We start from the raw sequence: 17,177 nt of genomic DNA, 5'->3' as shown, positions 1-17,177 counted from the left end.
ATTCCAGTCTTCATAAATTACCCCCCCCGTATATTTATGGGAAGAGCTTCAGTACAAATTGCTATTTTATTGATGTAAATCAATAGTCCAGTGGGCGGTCCTACGACAGAGAAGGCTGTCAGTCATTGAGTAAGACCGCCCACTGGACTCTTAAATACAGAGGTGTCCGATTTACATCAGTAAATGACTTCTACTGAATCTTTTCCCACAAATCTATATGTCAATCTGCTCAGCACCTCCTGCTCCTAAATCATGAACTGAAGCATACATCTCACACGTACATAGATGAGAAACAACCGTACTACAATGCAATTTTTTTCCCCCAAAAAAACCTTGGTTTATTTATTTTTTGTAGTTCACAAATACATCACTTGCAGTACCACTGTACACCACTTCTGGTAGCAAGCACTGTCCATTGATATCAATGCAACAGCGCCCCCACCTCTAATTTAATCTAAAGGCTAGCCATCTCAAAATACTAATATTTAAGATATGATATATTAGGAATGAAGGAACGCACTGCAATGGCCACAATATTCTTAGATGCACCTGAAAAATGCCTACAACTTGGCCTATGTTAAAAGCTTGTAGGTACGTCTCCTTTAAATGGCAAAAATCCCTACTTAGTCACATTCTATTATGTTATCGCTATATAGCTGCAGCTCAAATTCGGATATACATTCAAAAGTTTTCTACCCCTCTGTCCAAAAATATATTTTGCTTTCTCATGAAAATACTTTATGTTGGCATCTTATAAGCAGGTATGAGCGGTGTCTTGACGCTCGGCGTCACCCGTAGGTGGCGATGTGTTGTCCTGGACTGTTAGCCGCAAAAGCTTTATAATTATAATTTTTGACAGAATTTTGCAGCCTTCAATGTCCTCAATAATGTCCCAAATTCTTTATATTCACAAAAGCTGGTCCTGCAGAGATGGAGTCCTCTTGGCATTGGCACATTGCGGGTGTTGGTGCCAAGACTTGTGTAACCTCCGGTAATGGCTGCTTCTCCCAATCACCCTGAAAGATATGCGCAACATAAAAAAGTGAAGCCCCTGATACACAGCGATCATAACAGTAGTCGTCACGTATCCATATGCACCCCGTATGATGAGGATGTTAAGTGGACCTTTATAGAGGGGGGGGGGGGATATGGATGGATCTGCAAAATATGAGTGCGGCCTGTGCGCCGTATGCCTTCTTTTTGCGGACCCTTTGACTTCAGTGGGCCCATTCTTTTTGCAGAACGGACATATGGATGCGGGCAGCACGAGGATGATCCGTGCATTTTCCGCATTCGTATGTTCGTTCCGTAAAGCGGTAGAACATGTCCTGTACTTGGCTGTAAAATGTAGACCGCGGAGACATTGAAGCCAATAGGTCTGCAAAAAAAAAAAGCGGATGCAACACGGTCAGTACCTGTATTTTGGGGATCCGCAGTTTGAGGACGGCATGGGGCATTTTCATGTGGTTTTCACTGCTAAACGGGTTGCTTACGCCTATTTCCGTTGCAAAGGGTCAAATCTCCACCGGAAATCCGCACAAACTGTGGATTTCCGCACCGTGTACGTGAGATTTTGAAAACGTCCTTAAACTGGATGCATATTACGCATCATGTAATACCCAAAAATCGGAGCAATTAGTCTACGACTTGACTACTTTATGGCGCCATGTGGGCCGCGGGGTGCGTGCGATTTTGCATCAGTTAGACAGTAGAAAAACGGCAAATGATTCGCTTGTATTGCTGGCAAAGTCGCCAATAATGCCAAAAGTTTAGATTTTTTTTTCGTGGTTATGTTGCGACTCGAATATTGCTCTGCGACTCAATTTGCCCCCGAGCCTTGTGAAGATACTGCTCGACCTTCACCATGGTGCCCCCTAAATGCCACTGCCAGCGCTAGAAATATCTAGATTTCTTCAGGGGTCGTTCATCCAGTTCACTCCCCGCAGCTATTTTTCAATAGTCCTTTATTTTCTTTCTTCCTTCTGCTTCATGCGGCACGAAATCTGTCATTCAGTTTCCTACAAACACCTTCCCACAGAGCGGAGAGAAAGAGCCGAGGCATAAAATACCTTTTCTATAAAAAAAAACGAAGGAGCGAGCGCTGAGAGATTCCGCCCCCTCCTCGGAGCGAGCGGCGGGGGGGCTCGTGTTTATTCCATCTCACTAGCAGCGTGGGTGAGCCTCGCATTAGTAGTGTTTATCCCAAAAAGATTACTTGTTCCTTCCCCATGGGAAAACACTTCTCCCGTTCAGAGGGAAAACAAAGCCGTATTCACAGGCGAAGTGCAATATAGGACAGATTAGGGAATTATAGGTTTCTGTGTCTCGTGGTCTATAAAACGAGGGGTTGTAAGAGCCCGATCCCTCCATACCTCTATAAATACATATATCATTTGTATTCTTCTGTGCTTTTTAAGAAACGCGTGGGACGTAAGTCACGGTTACAATAACCAGAGGATCAGGGCAGAGAAAAATCGACTAAATGTGCACTTGAACTTGAATGCAAGATAAAGGTCGGTCCCCCTCCCTCCCACGATGAGGTTTCTAAGCTTCATTATATGTAAGGAATTAAAGGGCACCTGTCGGCAGGAACAATCCTATTAATCCCAACATACTGCCTGGCAGGATTGATTCTGCTGATTAAAACGATACCTGTCTTGTGAAAATCGGCTGCAGCGTTCCCGAGAAAAAAAGACTTTTATTGTATATTTGAATTAGGGTGTCTGTGCACTGAGGGGCGTGGCCAGCTGTGAAAAGCTTGGCCACACCCCTCAAAGCACTGGAGCTCTCATATGGATTATGAAGAAAAGTTTTGTTTTCTCAGGAACGCCACAACCGATTTTCATAAGACAGGTATTGTTTTAATCCTCAGGATCAACCCTGCCAGGCAGTGTGTATGGTTTAATAGGGTTGATGGGTTCTCTTTAAGCTGCAGCATTAGGGGTGTAACTATAGGGGGTGTAGAGGTTGCAGTTGCACATGGGTACTGGTGCCTAAGAGGACCTGACTGGTCCTTTGCAACATAAGAGCACTTTACTTAGGGGCCCCATGACAGACTTTGCATTGGGGACCAGGAGCTTCACTTACGTCTCTGCACGGAATTTAGTTATAAAGTAAATGCACGTTTACGACAATGGGAGGGGGGTTTAAAAAAGTGACTTAATGCTCATTTTAACAATGGAGTCATCACTTTGTGAAGGCAAGGCCTTGAATCCCGCCTCTGAGGAACAGCTCAGCCTGAATTATGTGATGTCACTATTAGGTATCATAGTCCACTTCTACTGGAGCACTAGTGTCACACCAGGTGTTTGGGTCCCTTAGGATCACTGTAAAGTGGGTTTTCTGTTTTCTACACCTTTGACTTGACAAGCATACAACATACAGTATCCAGCTTACCAGAGGTCCATCAAGCCCAGCAGGCCCTGGCATCTGCCCAGGTCACCCTGGTGCCGTTCACCGTACAGCTACTTAGCTTCTGCATTCGGGAACCTGACTTCTGGGCCAAGTATTACTCCCCCGAGGATCCGCACACCCAGGCTTACTATTAAGCCCCCTGGAACCTCAACCCCCCAAGTCTCAGGGCTGAGCATTAAGGAACCCCTACGGATTTGCTCAAAAGGGTGTGGGAGAATTTGAAGCTCCTGGGCCCTAATGCAAAATCTGTAACGGGCCCTCAGCGACCATCTGCCATTTATAATAGTGGTGTCCTATTATGTGTCAGAGAGGCCTTTGGGAACCCTCAGGAACCAGGACCCCAATTTGTCTGCTAGCTCTACACCCTATATAGCTACTGCATGACCCAGTTTCCATGAGTTGAGCTAAGGTACTCTGAGATCCTAAAATACTATTCCATCCCATTCACCTATTGACCGTGATGTCATTCTGGGCTCCCAGGATCTAATCGTGATTTCTGACCTAGATCATACATTGGGTGATACTCACCGGGAACCTCACAGCGGAGGATTTGTTGCAATGCATGGAGATGGGAGAATAATTATACAAGGAGTCCAGGACTTTGCTGGTGAAGGAATTCCACGGGACCTTGTTAAACTGTTCAGTGACAGATGACTGTGGACAGGTGCAGACCTCCTGACCGCTGAAGCTATGGGGAAAACAGATGTTAAAGGGGCGATACCAGTCACCTGTATGGTACTATGCTCAGGGTACAACAATGGGGCAGTGTGCTCTACGTGACCTGCCATATGTCTGTCACTAGTGTCGCCACTCACTTGTTTATAAATAGGGTTGTAGCCATATGGAAGCAGCTGTATGGGGTCATTCATTGTTGGGGGTGTAAAAAAAACTAAAATAAATGCAGGGTAGATGTAAACTGATTGCAGGCCTCAAGGGGGCGCTGTATGACACAGGGACTCGATCTCAGCATCGGGACAAGGCTCAGGCAAAAGGTGCCGTTGCCTAAGGTGAAAAGTGGCTTAAAGGTGTAAACACCCATCACCTTATGGTGTAACATGGGAATGTAGCTGCTTTTTCATAGTGTGGGACCAGGGGCCCAAGCCATCAGGGCCAGTGGCCTGTGATATATTCCTGAAAAGCTATTGCTGACTAGGGACTTCAGAAGCCCTGTCAACACAGGAGTGGACAGGTAGGTCACTGACTCCAGAAGATCAGCACGCTCCTCTCCTACTGCTGTCTTCAATTCTGTGATTTGATTGGCTACCAGACGTTCCGTCCCCGCCCCTGAGGATACTTTTCTTACTTGTTCACAAGGCTGAAGTACTTCTTCAGATATTCGGGATCCACGTGGCTCTTGCATATTTCCAGTTCAGTGCGGGGGTAATAATGTATATAGTTCACACACATCTCATCCGTAATGCTGAACCCACCCTACATAAACCAACATAAGAATGAAAAGTAAGAGGCCTCCTCCATATAGGGGCCCTGCCATCTTGACTTGACAGTCTGTAGTATTGTTATTATATGTGTACAGTTTTGACACTATAGGCGCTATATGGGCACTATATGGCATCTTTTTACACTATATGGCATCTTTTCCCACTACATGGGCACTATATGGCATCTTTTCACACTACATGGGCACTATATGGCATCTTTTCCCACTACATGGGCACTATATAGCATCTTTTCACACTATACGGCCATTATATGGCATATTTTCACACTATATGGGCACTATATGCAGGGGTACACCTCCTATGAGGCCAGGTGAGGCGATTGCCTAAGGCAGCAAAACCTAGAGACAAGTGGCGGCGGTGGTAGGACCATGGGAGATGAGCACTTCCATTGTGTAAGTGCTCATCTCTCTATAGTCAGCTGTATCACGGTATGCCTTTAACAGTAGGGCTGGAGGGGGCGCCGTTTCAATTTTTGCCTCAGGCAGCAGAAAGGCTCAGGCATCTTTTCACACTATATGGCCACTATATGGCATATTATTACACTATATTGGCTGTTTTGGGTACAGTAGGTTGATATTATTTTGGTGGATGCCGTCTTTCGAATGCGATGCGTTTTTCACTCAAGCCCCATTCACTTCTGTGGGGCCAGGGCTGCGTGAAAAACGCAGAATATAGAACATGCAGCACGCAGAACTGATGCGTGAAAAAAAAAAACCGCTCATGTACACGGACCCATTGAAATGAATGGGTCAGGATTCAGTGCGGGTGCAATGCGTTCACGTCACGCATTGCACCCGTGCGGAAAACTCGCTCGTGTGAAAGGGACCTAAGAATGAATAAGAAGAGGACAGAAAAAAAAGAAGAGACAGGGCGACATAAAAAGAAGATTACTGAGCGATCTTCTATAATAAAGGAGTGAAGGGAACTCGGAGATGATTGCCGCCAGTTAAGCTTATGTAATCCGGAATCGCTCTGACGCTAGTGCTTCGCAGGATGAGATGGAGCACCTGGGGAGAGCTACAAGAAACGTCTTAAGACGTGGGCATTACGTGAGCACTTACCACTGTGACTTTGCTCCTGTCTTCTGTGTTGTAAGTGCATCTCGTTACCAGCAAGTCCCCCTGCGAGCCAGAATACAGAAAAACACATTTAGGGTCCATTCACACATCCGTGTGTGTTTTGCGGATCCGCAAAACACGGACAGCGGCAATGTGCGTTGTGCATTTTGCGGACCGCACATTAAGAGAATATGCCTATTCTTGTCTGCTATTGCGGACAAGAATAGGACATGTTTTATTTTTTTCAGGACCCGGAAGTATGGGTCCGCAATTTCGTTCCGCAAAATGTGGAATGGAATTGCGGATGTGTGAATGGACCCTTAGGAATGACAGATTTTTTATGGTGCCTGTGGAAAGGAATAGGTTAAATCAAGGATGAACGTGTCGTGAAATATGGCTGCGGGTGGTCCCTGACCACAGCCATGGGCTATGTAATGGTAGTCAACTCTGCAAAGGTATACGGCTGCCATGGGGCCCTTGGAGAGAGGGGCCCTGCCATGCTTGGCTTCAGCCTTCCCTAGGTGAGAACCTATTAAGGATTCCACCCCCCTGGGGGACTGCACTGTAAGGGTCCATTCACACGTCTGCAAGCGTTTTGCGGTCCGCAAATTGTGGATCCGCAAAACACGGACACCGTCCATGTGCGTTCCGCATTTTGCGGACCGCACATGGCCGGCACTATAATAGAAATGCCTTTTCTTGTCCGTGTCTGTGGACAAGAATAGAACATGTTCTATTTTTTTGCGGGGCCACGGAATGGAAGTGCGGATGCGGACAGTACACTGTGTGCTGTCCACATCTTTTCCGGCCCCACTGAAAATGAACGGAACGGATGCGGACCCATTTTGCGGACGTGTGAATAGACCCTTAGTGTGGGGAATTGTCCCAAGGGTCATGGACGGGTGCAGAGGGGGCAAAAAATTAAAAAAAAATTTATTTTTGCCACTGGACCCACTCTCTTCTATGACCACCACCATGGAGACCACCTAGCACTGCTCTTACCAACAAAGGAAGAAAATCCCTTGGGTCTTCCATAAACAGTGCCACCCCTGTCCACAGGTTGTGCGTGGTACTGCGCCTCAGCTCCATTCAGCCGTTATCCGGAGGCTTGATATATACTCAATGACCCCCCGTGTAATGCTCATGAAGGAGTATACAAACCTGCCCACTTTGTACCAGAAACGGTGCCACCACTGTCCATAGGTTGTGTAAGGAATTGCAGCTGAACTCCATTAAAGGGTTTGTGCCACGAAAACTATTCAAAATTTTTCAAACCAGCACCCAGATCTAAATACTTTTGTAATTGCATGTAATTAGCCAGAGAGTTATCTATCTGTATAGTGCCACCTGCTGTTTCTTACTTTACTCATATCTTGTCCACCTCACTGAGGTGGTCGCACACGCTCAGTTAAAATCTTCTACTGTCACCCGCCATATCTTCTGTTAAAAGTTGTGGCAGTTACGGGAAAGAGTAAAGGCAGAAAGGACATGATCCCTGAGAAAGGACACACCCCTTGAGAAAGGACACGCCCCCTGCGAAAGGGCACGCCCCCTGCGAAAGGTCAAACCCCCTGAGAAAGTACTTGTTCTGTGAGAAAGGACACGTCCTCTGAGAAAGGACACCTCCCCTGGAAAAGGACATGCCCCTGAGAAAGGACACACCCCCTGAGAAAGAACTTATACTCACCCTGAGAAACGGCACGTACTCTGAAGAAAGACATGCCTTCTAAGAAGTGACACGCACCCTGAGAAAGGACACGCACCCTGAGAAAGGATACACCCCCTGAAAAAGCACATGCCCTCTGAGAAAGCACATGCTCTCTGAGAAAGCACATGCCCTCTGAGAAAGCACATGCCCTCTGAGAAAGCACATGCCCTCTGAGAAAGCACATGCCCTCTGAGAAAGCACATGCCCTCTGAGAAAGGACACGTCCCGTGAGCTGCCAGCCTAAAATAAATCTAGTAGAACAATTAGAGCAATAAATGTCTGGATCCATGTGAGGTACAGGGCTGGTTCTAGCTTTGTTAGAAAGAGGTTGTCATGTTCTATATGATGTCTGATTCTCATTTTTTACATTAATCATGGAATAAACCCTTCAAAGAGAACATAGCTAAAATGCAATACCACACACAACCTGAGGACACAGGCAGCGCTGTTTCTGGAAGAAAGCAGCAATTTTTTTCTAATTTCCTTGACTAACACTTTTAAAGCAATAGTACGCAGCGGATGGAGCAGATACGGGCAGGTGATTAGCGCCCATCGCCCGCTTTCCTGTACACATTACGCCGTTGTGACCTTGATTATACAGTACACACAGTCCATTACGCATACAGATGCCTGAAGCGCGTCGCCTGCATAAGTGGTATTGACTTCTGTAGGAGCCAGGAACGATCCGATTAATAAAAATTAAAAAAATAACCTTCACGATCCTGATCCATCGGGGCGGCTGTGATTAGGAGATGAAGGCGCTGGGTTGAAGGTTAATGATAGGGAACATCATAAGGAATTAAGGCTGAAGCAAGAGGATCGGGGCTTAGTACATAAGCTGAGGTATTGACTTGAGGGTGGTTGTATCTTAAAGGGGATGCCCGTTTTAAAAAACTGACCAGGGCAGATTTATAAAACTAAGAAAAGAAAATGTTCTTTGTTGCCTATAGCAACCAATCACAGTGGAGCTTTCATTTTTCAAAAGCAGGAAGTGAAAAGAAAGCTGTGCTGTGATTGGCTGCTATGGACAACAGACCGCTCTTCTTTCATACAACTTTATAGATCAATGTACATTGTACGTCTGTGAAGGTTTGCGTTCATCCAGATCATGGTATCTTGGTAGTAATAAGTCAGAGCAAAAGGGCCTAAAAGAAGCTATCCATGTAAAACTGGAGAAACTGAGCTTGAGCAGATGTGGAGGGTGCCACATCAATGGTCTGCAGCTTACAATGCTGTTCTAACACCTCTCCCGAGGCAGTTTAATCCAGACATGCAAACTTCCATGAGGTCCTTGACTTTGTATGGATTATGATAAACAGATTATGCTGACTGAGGCATGAGGCACTAGTATTTAAAAGCTAGGTACACCTTGGGGGAGAATTTTTTGGGATGATAGCACTCATTTTGGGATAAAAATCATTTTTTCAATAGGTTTTATTAAAAAAAAATATTGAGCCATTATGTCACAAAGGGTTAACTGTTTTTCTAGCTATGTGAATGGTTCTTGCACTTTGTGCCGGTCATCTAAATTATCTCTAAATTACTAAACAGTCATAAAGACTACTTAAGCCACATTCTTATCACTAACATAAGAATTGAGCTATAAGGGGTGTTTAGGAGGTCAGAGATCAGCAATGAGGAGCCGTCAGCTGAGCTGCCTGACGGAACAGAGTAAAAATTCAGATCCTGCTACTAGAGAAACTCAAGGCTGCACAGAGAAAGGGGTTCAACATTTTTAAGAAAGACCAATTGAAAAAATGATTCTTAGTTCAAAATGAGTACAATGCAATAATTAAAAAATTGCCCCTCAATACTTAGCCTTTAATGCAGGAGATTTCATGTACAAGTCATTCTAACTGAGACAGCCATTCGGATGACTAGCAAAACGTCTTCTAGAGAAAATACAAGTGACTGATCACTACTGATATTATACACTGTAGATAGATGTCTGCAGCTATCTCTCCTGACACCCCTCCATACACATGCATGCTGGGCTTGGCTGAGCGTGCATGTATTCTCAATGGGGAGAGACAGAAAAGCTGCAGCCAGATACCTCTAGCAGTGGCTCGTTTCATCTGGCCTACTGAAATCTAGTGGGGAAAGTTAGGAGGCCTCCATATACATTGGATGAATGGTCAGTCTTGCCAAAATTGGTGGATTTGGGGGGGGGGGGGTCTTTCCCGTTTCCTATCACGTGACGGAGCTGCAATTGCAATACCACTTAGGCTGTAGCCACACTTTGCGTGTACACTAGGAAGGCTCCAGGCCTACACCCTATACGTGTCCATAGGGGACTCATGATCTCCAGCCTTGGACTTTCACAGTAGGTTTTACTGGTTTGGGTTTCTGGTTGAATACCCCAAATTTCACTTACCGGTAAAACTCGGACGGACTTCTTGAGCATCCTGATCTCCTGTGGGCAAATAACAGACGTAGAGATACTAGCATTAGTACTGTAACTAAATCCATGGGAACACTGGATGTATGTACTCTTGGACACTGTGCACACTATGTCTACCCTGATGCAACAGCAGTAGAGCATGCTACAGGTAGAGAGCCAGCAGGGGGCAGCAAGGTGATGTGCAATCCAAGCCCTAGGAAACCTGTGCAATCTGGTCAGTTGACTTGCATTATTCTGCTAATTGCACTTCCAATCGTGACCATGTGGGGGCACTGTTGTAATGGGTGCATAACCAAGATAAAGGCAGACATAGCACTGGGGACCATGTGGAGGGATCGGGGGTCCCTAACTTATGATGGTCCCATCTCTTTGGGCGGGGGGCTGTGTAGAAACTGGCCTGGAAACCATGTTATCACACAAGGAGGGGTTAGCAAGGTCCTCCAAGGATTAGGGAATGTGGCACCAGGAGAAGTTCCCACTTCTTGGTACAGCCAGGGGCGTAGCTAAAAGCTCATGGGCCCTGGTGCAAGAGTTCAGCTTAGGCCCCCGTCCCTCAGTGCTTGTTGGCAAGGGGCAGGGGAGCACGTAGCCCTCCAGCTGCCTGAGGCAAACATTGAAAGGGCGCCCCCTCATGCTCATATTCTTGACCTAACCCCTTCCCTCCAGCCAGAGGTGTAAATTGACCAGCATGCACTTTCTTTAATGCCAGTGTCTTATGTGGCACAAGGGTCTTTGGGCCCCCTCAGGCTCCTGGGCCCGATAGCGACTGCTGCCTCTGTACCCCCTATAGCTACGCCCCTGAGTACAGCCCCTATTCTGTATGGACACCTCAGTGTCGGAGACCCCTTACCTGAAAGTGTGGGCTGAAATGTTTATCTTGGTTCACAATGGCGATTTCCTTCCCGTCCCGCACCATCGTGGTGGTCACTGTTCGTCCGGTCAAATGTGTGTGGAGCTGAGAGGCGAATATGTGGATCCCGCCTGAAGGAAGAGCCTGCAACGCACATGGATATATTACATGCAGGGGATGTGGGGAAGCGAGTCAGATATTACATGTAGTAACCTGATCCCTCAGTCTATAGGGATTGTGTTCCTCTGCCTGCAATATGGCTTCAGCGGCGGGGGGGAGGCGAACCCTGGAGGTGCGGGAGATAGAAGAGAGCATTTGGGGGTCAGGTGATTCTACACTAGTCACTAGGAAAGGGAGCGGCCGGGGACAGGACCACCGACCTCCCCTAGGTCCATCACCTGACTATAATGATACATTACATCCGGAAAAAATAATCTGTGAAATGCGTGTCTTCTCTGCACTCCTCCATAATTAATACATCCCGGCGTCATGTAAATGTCTTCTGCATGAGAGGAAAAGGCAGGATGACGGAGGCGAAGATATGGAAACTGTCTTTCCAGAAAATTATCTATCTATCTATCTATCTATCTCCTATCTATCTATCTATCTATCTATCTATCTCTCTATCTATCTATCTATCTATCTCATATCTATCTATCTCCTATCTATCTATCTATCTATCTATCTATCTCATATCTATCTATCTATCTATCTATCTATCTATCTCCTATCTATCTATCTATCTATCTATCTCCTATCTATCTATCTATCTATCTCCTATCTATCTATCTATCTATCTCATATCTATCTATCTCCTATCTATCTATCTATCTATCTATCTATCTCATATCTATCTATCTATCTATCTATCTATCTATCTCATATCTATCTATCTATCATCTATCTATCTATCTATCTATCTATCTATCTATCTATCTATCTATCTCATATCTATCTATCTATCACATATCTATCTATCTATCTATCTATCTATCTCATATCTATCTATCTATCTATCTATCTATCTATCTCATATCTATCTATCTCATATCTATCTATCTCACATCTATCTATCTATCTATCTATCTATCTCACATCTATCTCATATCTATCTATCTCATATCCATCTATCTTTCTATCTATCCTCTCTATTTGACATTCCAGAATAATAATGAAATATCTATCATCTGATGAGATCTGGATGGTGGGGGTAGTACTTCTGGGAGGGCTACTTTATTTTTAGCGTTACAGCTGAGCCCATTTGCCACCCTGCCGGCCACAACGTCCATGAATCTGACCCCCAAGCAAGAAGACATTGTACTCAGCAAATTGTAGCCTGAATAAGGACAGCCGCCTGGTGGTCCCCAGGTGTCAGAATAGCAGGACATTAGTGACAACTCAAAAAACTCTCTGCCCCCGCTCCCTGCACACGATGGTAAAACCTAAATTATTAATAGAAACTTCCAGTCTACCTTGAAGGAACGTGTCAAGTAAATGTCTGGAAATCTACACACACATCTGCAATGGGGCTATGTCAGGATATCAAGTTCAAGTCCTCCAGCCCGAGGCAGGGTAAGATAAGGCCTGGAGGACATGGGGTCACTGCTTGCACAATGGACTGTAAGCAGCAGAAGTCCTTACTGCAAGCAGATTCAGAGATCCAGTAGAGGCAGGAGAGGCAGCCATTGTCTCCCCTGCTTTGAAGAATGGTGATAAAGCTTTCAGACCTTCTAATGAGCCCAAACCACCCCCTACTTCTCTGGCAGCGGCTTATCTCCTCGGAGAAGATTGGATCGGGCATCTTGAGCCTTCTTTTGGGGAGGAGTCAGGACACCCCCATACCCAATGGTTGGTCAGCCACTCCGTTAAGCCAACTTCTTCTCTAATGTGTATGGGCACCTTAACCAGGAAATTCACAATGTGTTGTAGGGCTAGCTCTGCTGAATGGAGTGCACTGAGGGCGGGCCCAAGCCACTCTGTGCACCCTTGCTCCTTCTACTTCCTCTGCCAGCCCCTCCTTCTTCTTGATTGACGGTTCCAGGCGACATGGACAATGCAGGAAACTGACCCTGTCAATCAAGAGGAGAGGAAGTAGGAGGAGCAAGGCTGCACAGAGTGGCTTGGGCCCGCCCCCAAGGCACTTCACTGCTCATTTGCATATGGCTTAAGAGCAACGGATTAGGCTGAGCTTGTCCTACAAGACAGTGGGCCTGGTTTATCAGTGAACCTCTTGGTGGCAAGTTCCCTTCAAATCTCAGCTAGGGTTCCACAGCAGAACCAGTGGTTAAAGATGCCTGAGAAGCAAACACCCAAGGACTGTACTGTTTAAGGCAGGCATGCTCAACCTGCGGCCCTCCAGCTGTTGCAAAACTACAACTCCCAGCATGCCCGAACAGCCTACAGCAGGGCATTGTGGGAGTTGTAGTTTTACAACAGCTAGAGGGGCGCAGGTTGAGCATGCCTGGTTTAAGGGGTAGTCCACTTTAGGAATACTGACAAAACAGGATGTCCTGCTGCTGAGATGGACCTGCAGCGATCTGCTGAAATCTGTGGGGAATCTGGCACAAGTATTCAGTTTCCCTACAGCGCACCCGCAGGGGAAATGGAGCATTACATTTTTCCCACTGAGATTGTCAGCTTGTGTAAAACATGGATGTGCTGGGTCCTCCTTAGTCACTCTACTTGGTTAATACAAAAGCCCCCCCCCCTTATTAACTCCACTAGAGACCCCCTTTAGTTGCATTCCACGAAGCATTATGCTAATTATTAAAATTTGATAGTTCTAGATCGTAATTTTATAGAGCCTTTTATAATTGTTGTACACTGGACCCAGAGTGTCTGTGCAGCAAGGGGAGTGTGTGCAGTATGGTGTGTGTGCAGCATGGGGAGTGTGTGCAGTATGGTGTGTGTGTGTGTGTGTGCAGGATGGTGTGTGTGCAGCATGGGGAGTGTGTGCAGTATGGTGTGTGTGTGTGTGTGTGTGTGCAGGCATGGGTGTGTGTGTGCAGTATGGTGGGTGTGTGTGCAGTATGGTGTGTGTGCTGTGCAGGATGGTGTGTGTGCAGCATGGGGAGTGTGTGCAGTATGGTGTGTGTGTGCAGGATGGTGTGTGTGCAGCATGGGTGATGTGTGCAGTATGGTGTGTGCGTGTGTGCAGGATGGTGTGTGTGTGCAGCATGGGGTGTGTGTGCAGTATGGTGTGTGTGTGCAGCATGGGGTGTGTGTGCAGTATGGTGTGTGTGTGTGTGTGTGTGTGCAGTATGGGGTGTGTGTGCAGTATGGTGTGTGTGTGCAGCATGGGGTGTGTGTGCAGTATGGTGTGTGTGTGTGTGTGCAGTATGGGGTGTGTGTGCAGTATGGGGTGTGTGTGCAGTATGGGGTGTGTGTGCAGTATGGGGTTTGTGTGCAGTATGGGGTGTGTGTGCAGTATGGGGTGTGTGTGCAGTATGGGGTGTGTGTGCAGTATGGGGTTTGTGTGCAGTATGGGGTGTGTGTGCAGTATGGGGTGTGTGTGCAGTATGGGGTGTGTGTGCAGTATGGGGTGTGTGTGCAGTATGGGGTGTGTGTGCAGTATGGGGTGTGTGTGCAGTATGGGGTGTGTGTGCAGTATGGGGTGTGTGTGCAGTATGGGGTTTGTGTGCAGCATGGGGTGTGTGTGCAGTATGGTGTGTGTGTGTGCAGTATGGGGTGTGTGTGCAGTATGGGGTTTGTGTGCAGTATGGGGTTTGTGTGCTGTATGGGGTGTGTGTGCAGTATGGGGTGTGTGTGCAGTATGGGGTGTGTGTGCAGTATGGGGTGTGTGTGCAGTATGGGGTGTGTGTGCAGTATGGGGTGTGTGTGCAGTATGGGGTGTGTGTGCAGTATGGGGTGTGTGTGCAGTATGGGGTGTGTGTGCAGTATGGGGTGTGTGTGCAGTATGGGGTGTGTGTGCAGCATGGGGTGTGTGTGCAGTATGAGGCGGCACATAATTGTTACAGGGAAATCTTTCTGTTCTCATTAAAGGAAAACAAAAATCTATCAAAGAAGAAACAAATCTCAGACGCCGGAATCAGCTCCGATCTAAGATTGATGGCGGCGGCTGGCGGACGGCCTGCCATCATCCACAGAGCGATCCCTGACAGCCCGTGTTCACATAAATATGTAGCTTGTTGTGTGCGACAGGGATACGGGCGAGGAGGAGGGAGCGTTAACCCTGTGTGTGGCGTACTATCGGGATCAGACCGAGCGGGCGCCATGACAAGGGGCCAAAGAGGCTTCTGAGCAGTCACCTACACATGCCATGAAGAGAGCTCCGCCCAGGGATGTGGTACTGTGCATGTACAGAACGAGGGAAGTAGTACTGTGCATGTACAGAACGAGGGAAGTAGTACTGTGCATGTACAGAACGAGGGAAGTAGTACTGTGCATGTACAGAACGTGGGAAGTAGTACTGTGCATGTACAGAACGTGGGAAGTAGTACTGTGCATGTACAGGACGTGGGAAGTAGTACTGTGCATGTACAGAATGTGGGAAGTAGTACTGTGCATGTACAGAATGTGGGAAGTAATACTGTGCATGTACAGAACGTGGGAAGTAATACTGTGCATGTACAGAACGTGGGAAGTAGTACTGTGCATGTACAGAACGTGGGAAGTAGTACTGTGCATGTACAGAATGTGGGAAGTAGTACTGTGCATGTACAGAACGTGGGAAGTAATACTGTGCATGTACAGAATGTGGGAAGTAGTACTGTGCATGTACAGAATGTGGGAAGTAGTACTGTGCATGTACAGAACGTGGGAAGTAGTACTGTGCATGTACAGAATGTGGGAAGTAGTACTGTGCATGTACAGAACGTGGGAAGTAGTACTGTGCATGTACAGAATGTGGGAAGTAGTACTGTGCATGTACAGAATGTGGGAAGTAGTACTGTGCATGTACAGAACGTGGGAAGTAGTACTGTGCATGTACAGAATGTGGGAAGTAGTACTGTGCATGTACAGAACGTGGGAAGTAGTACTGTGCATGTACAGAATGTGGGAAGTAGTACTGTGCATGTACAGAACGTGGGAAGTAGTACTGTGCATGTACAGAATGTGGGAAGTAGTACTGTGCAACACAGAACAAAATAAAAGGTTCTTAAAGACACGGAAGGTTCTGCGGACTGGTTTCTATGTGGCCCCTTACAGGCGTCCGCTCCAGCACCCCAGGACTCACCTCATCAGTGCACCTCTCTGTACAGTAGCCGGTGAGGGGGAACTCCCTCTGGAAGGGGGGGATGGCCATCAGCGGGGTGTACACCAGGCCGAGCTCCATGATCCCCGCATCATATTTCCTCAGTGATGGGGTGTAATGGAGGCGGATGCCGGACGAGTCACGTAGACCTACAGGGAGCAAGCCAGAGACATAAGACTGGTACCCCAACTGTCCTAGTCCTGTACCGCAACTGTCATAGTCCTGTGCCCCAACTGTCCTAGTCCTGTACCGCAACTGTCATAGTCCTGTGCCCCAACTGTCCTAGTCCTGTGCCCCAACTGTCATAGACCTGTGCCCCAACTGTCCTAGTCCTGTACTGCAACTGTCCTAGTCCTGTACCGCAACTGTCATAGACCTGTGCCCCAACTGTCCTAGTCCTGTGCCCCAACTGTCCTAGTCCTGTGCCCCAACTATCATAGACCAGTACCCCAACTGTCATAGACCTGTGTCCCAACTGTCCTAGTCCTGTGCTCCAACTGTCCTAGTCCTGTGCCCCAACTGTCATAGACCTGTGCCCCAACTGTCCTAGTCCTGTGCTCCAACTGTCCTAGTCCTGTGCCCCAACTGTCATAGACCTGTGCCCCAACTGTCCTAGTCCTGTGCTCCAACTGTCATAGACCTGTACCCCAACTGTCCTAGTCCTGTACCCCAACTGTCATAGACCTGTGCCCCAACTGTTCTAGTCCTGTACCCCAACTGTCATAGACCTGTACCCCAACTGTCCTAGTCCTGTACCCCAACTGTCATAGACCTGTGCCCCAACTGTCCTAGTCCTGTACCGCAACTGTCATAGTCCTGTACCGCAACTGTCATAGACCTGTGCCACAACTGTCCTAGTTCTGTGCCCCAACTGTCCTAGTCCTGTGCACCAACTGTCATAGACCAGTACCCCAACTGTCATAGACCTGTGTCCCAACTGTCCTAGTCCTGTGCCCCAACTGTCATAGACCAGTACCCCAACTGTCATAGACCTGTGTCCCAACTGTCATAGACCTGTGCCCCAACTGTCCTAGTCCTGTGCCCCAACTGTCCTAGTCCTGTGCCCCAACT

General features: G+C 47.2%; 1 protein-coding gene across 3 annotated transcripts in view; it reads right to left on the bottom strand.

The window, feature by feature from the left end:
• Positions 1–328: 328 nt before the first annotated feature.
• The window catches only part of DBH (dopamine beta-hydroxylase), a 30,010-nt gene continuing 13,161 nt past the window's right edge, over positions 329–17,177 (bottom strand). For all 3 annotated transcript variants that reach the window (XM_044268249.1, XM_044268251.1, XM_044268250.1), the window contains exons 7-13: positions 16,089–16,255; positions 10,892–11,035; positions 10,015–10,053; positions 5,936–5,995; positions 4,718–4,845; positions 3,943–4,102; positions 329–1,016 (exon numbers count right to left, since the gene is read on the bottom strand). In XM_044268249.1, the coding sequence (XP_044124184.1) occupies positions 882–1,016; positions 3,943–4,102; positions 4,718–4,845; positions 5,936–5,995; positions 10,015–10,053; positions 10,892–11,035; positions 16,089–16,255 (833 nt within the window). In that variant the 3' untranslated portion in view covers positions 329–881. The remainder of the gene's footprint in view (positions 1,017–3,942; positions 4,103–4,717; positions 4,846–5,935; positions 5,996–10,014; positions 10,054–10,891; positions 11,036–16,088; positions 16,256–17,177) is intronic.

This window comes from Bufo gargarizans, chromosome 9 (genome assembly GCF_014858855.1).
Source record: "Bufo gargarizans isolate SCDJY-AF-19 chromosome 9, ASM1485885v1, whole genome shotgun sequence".
Taxonomy (NCBI): Eukaryota; Metazoa; Chordata; class Amphibia; order Anura; family Bufonidae; genus Bufo; species Bufo gargarizans.
Note: the sequence above shows the minus strand (reverse complement) of the source record. Positions and strands in the feature narration are given on the sequence as shown.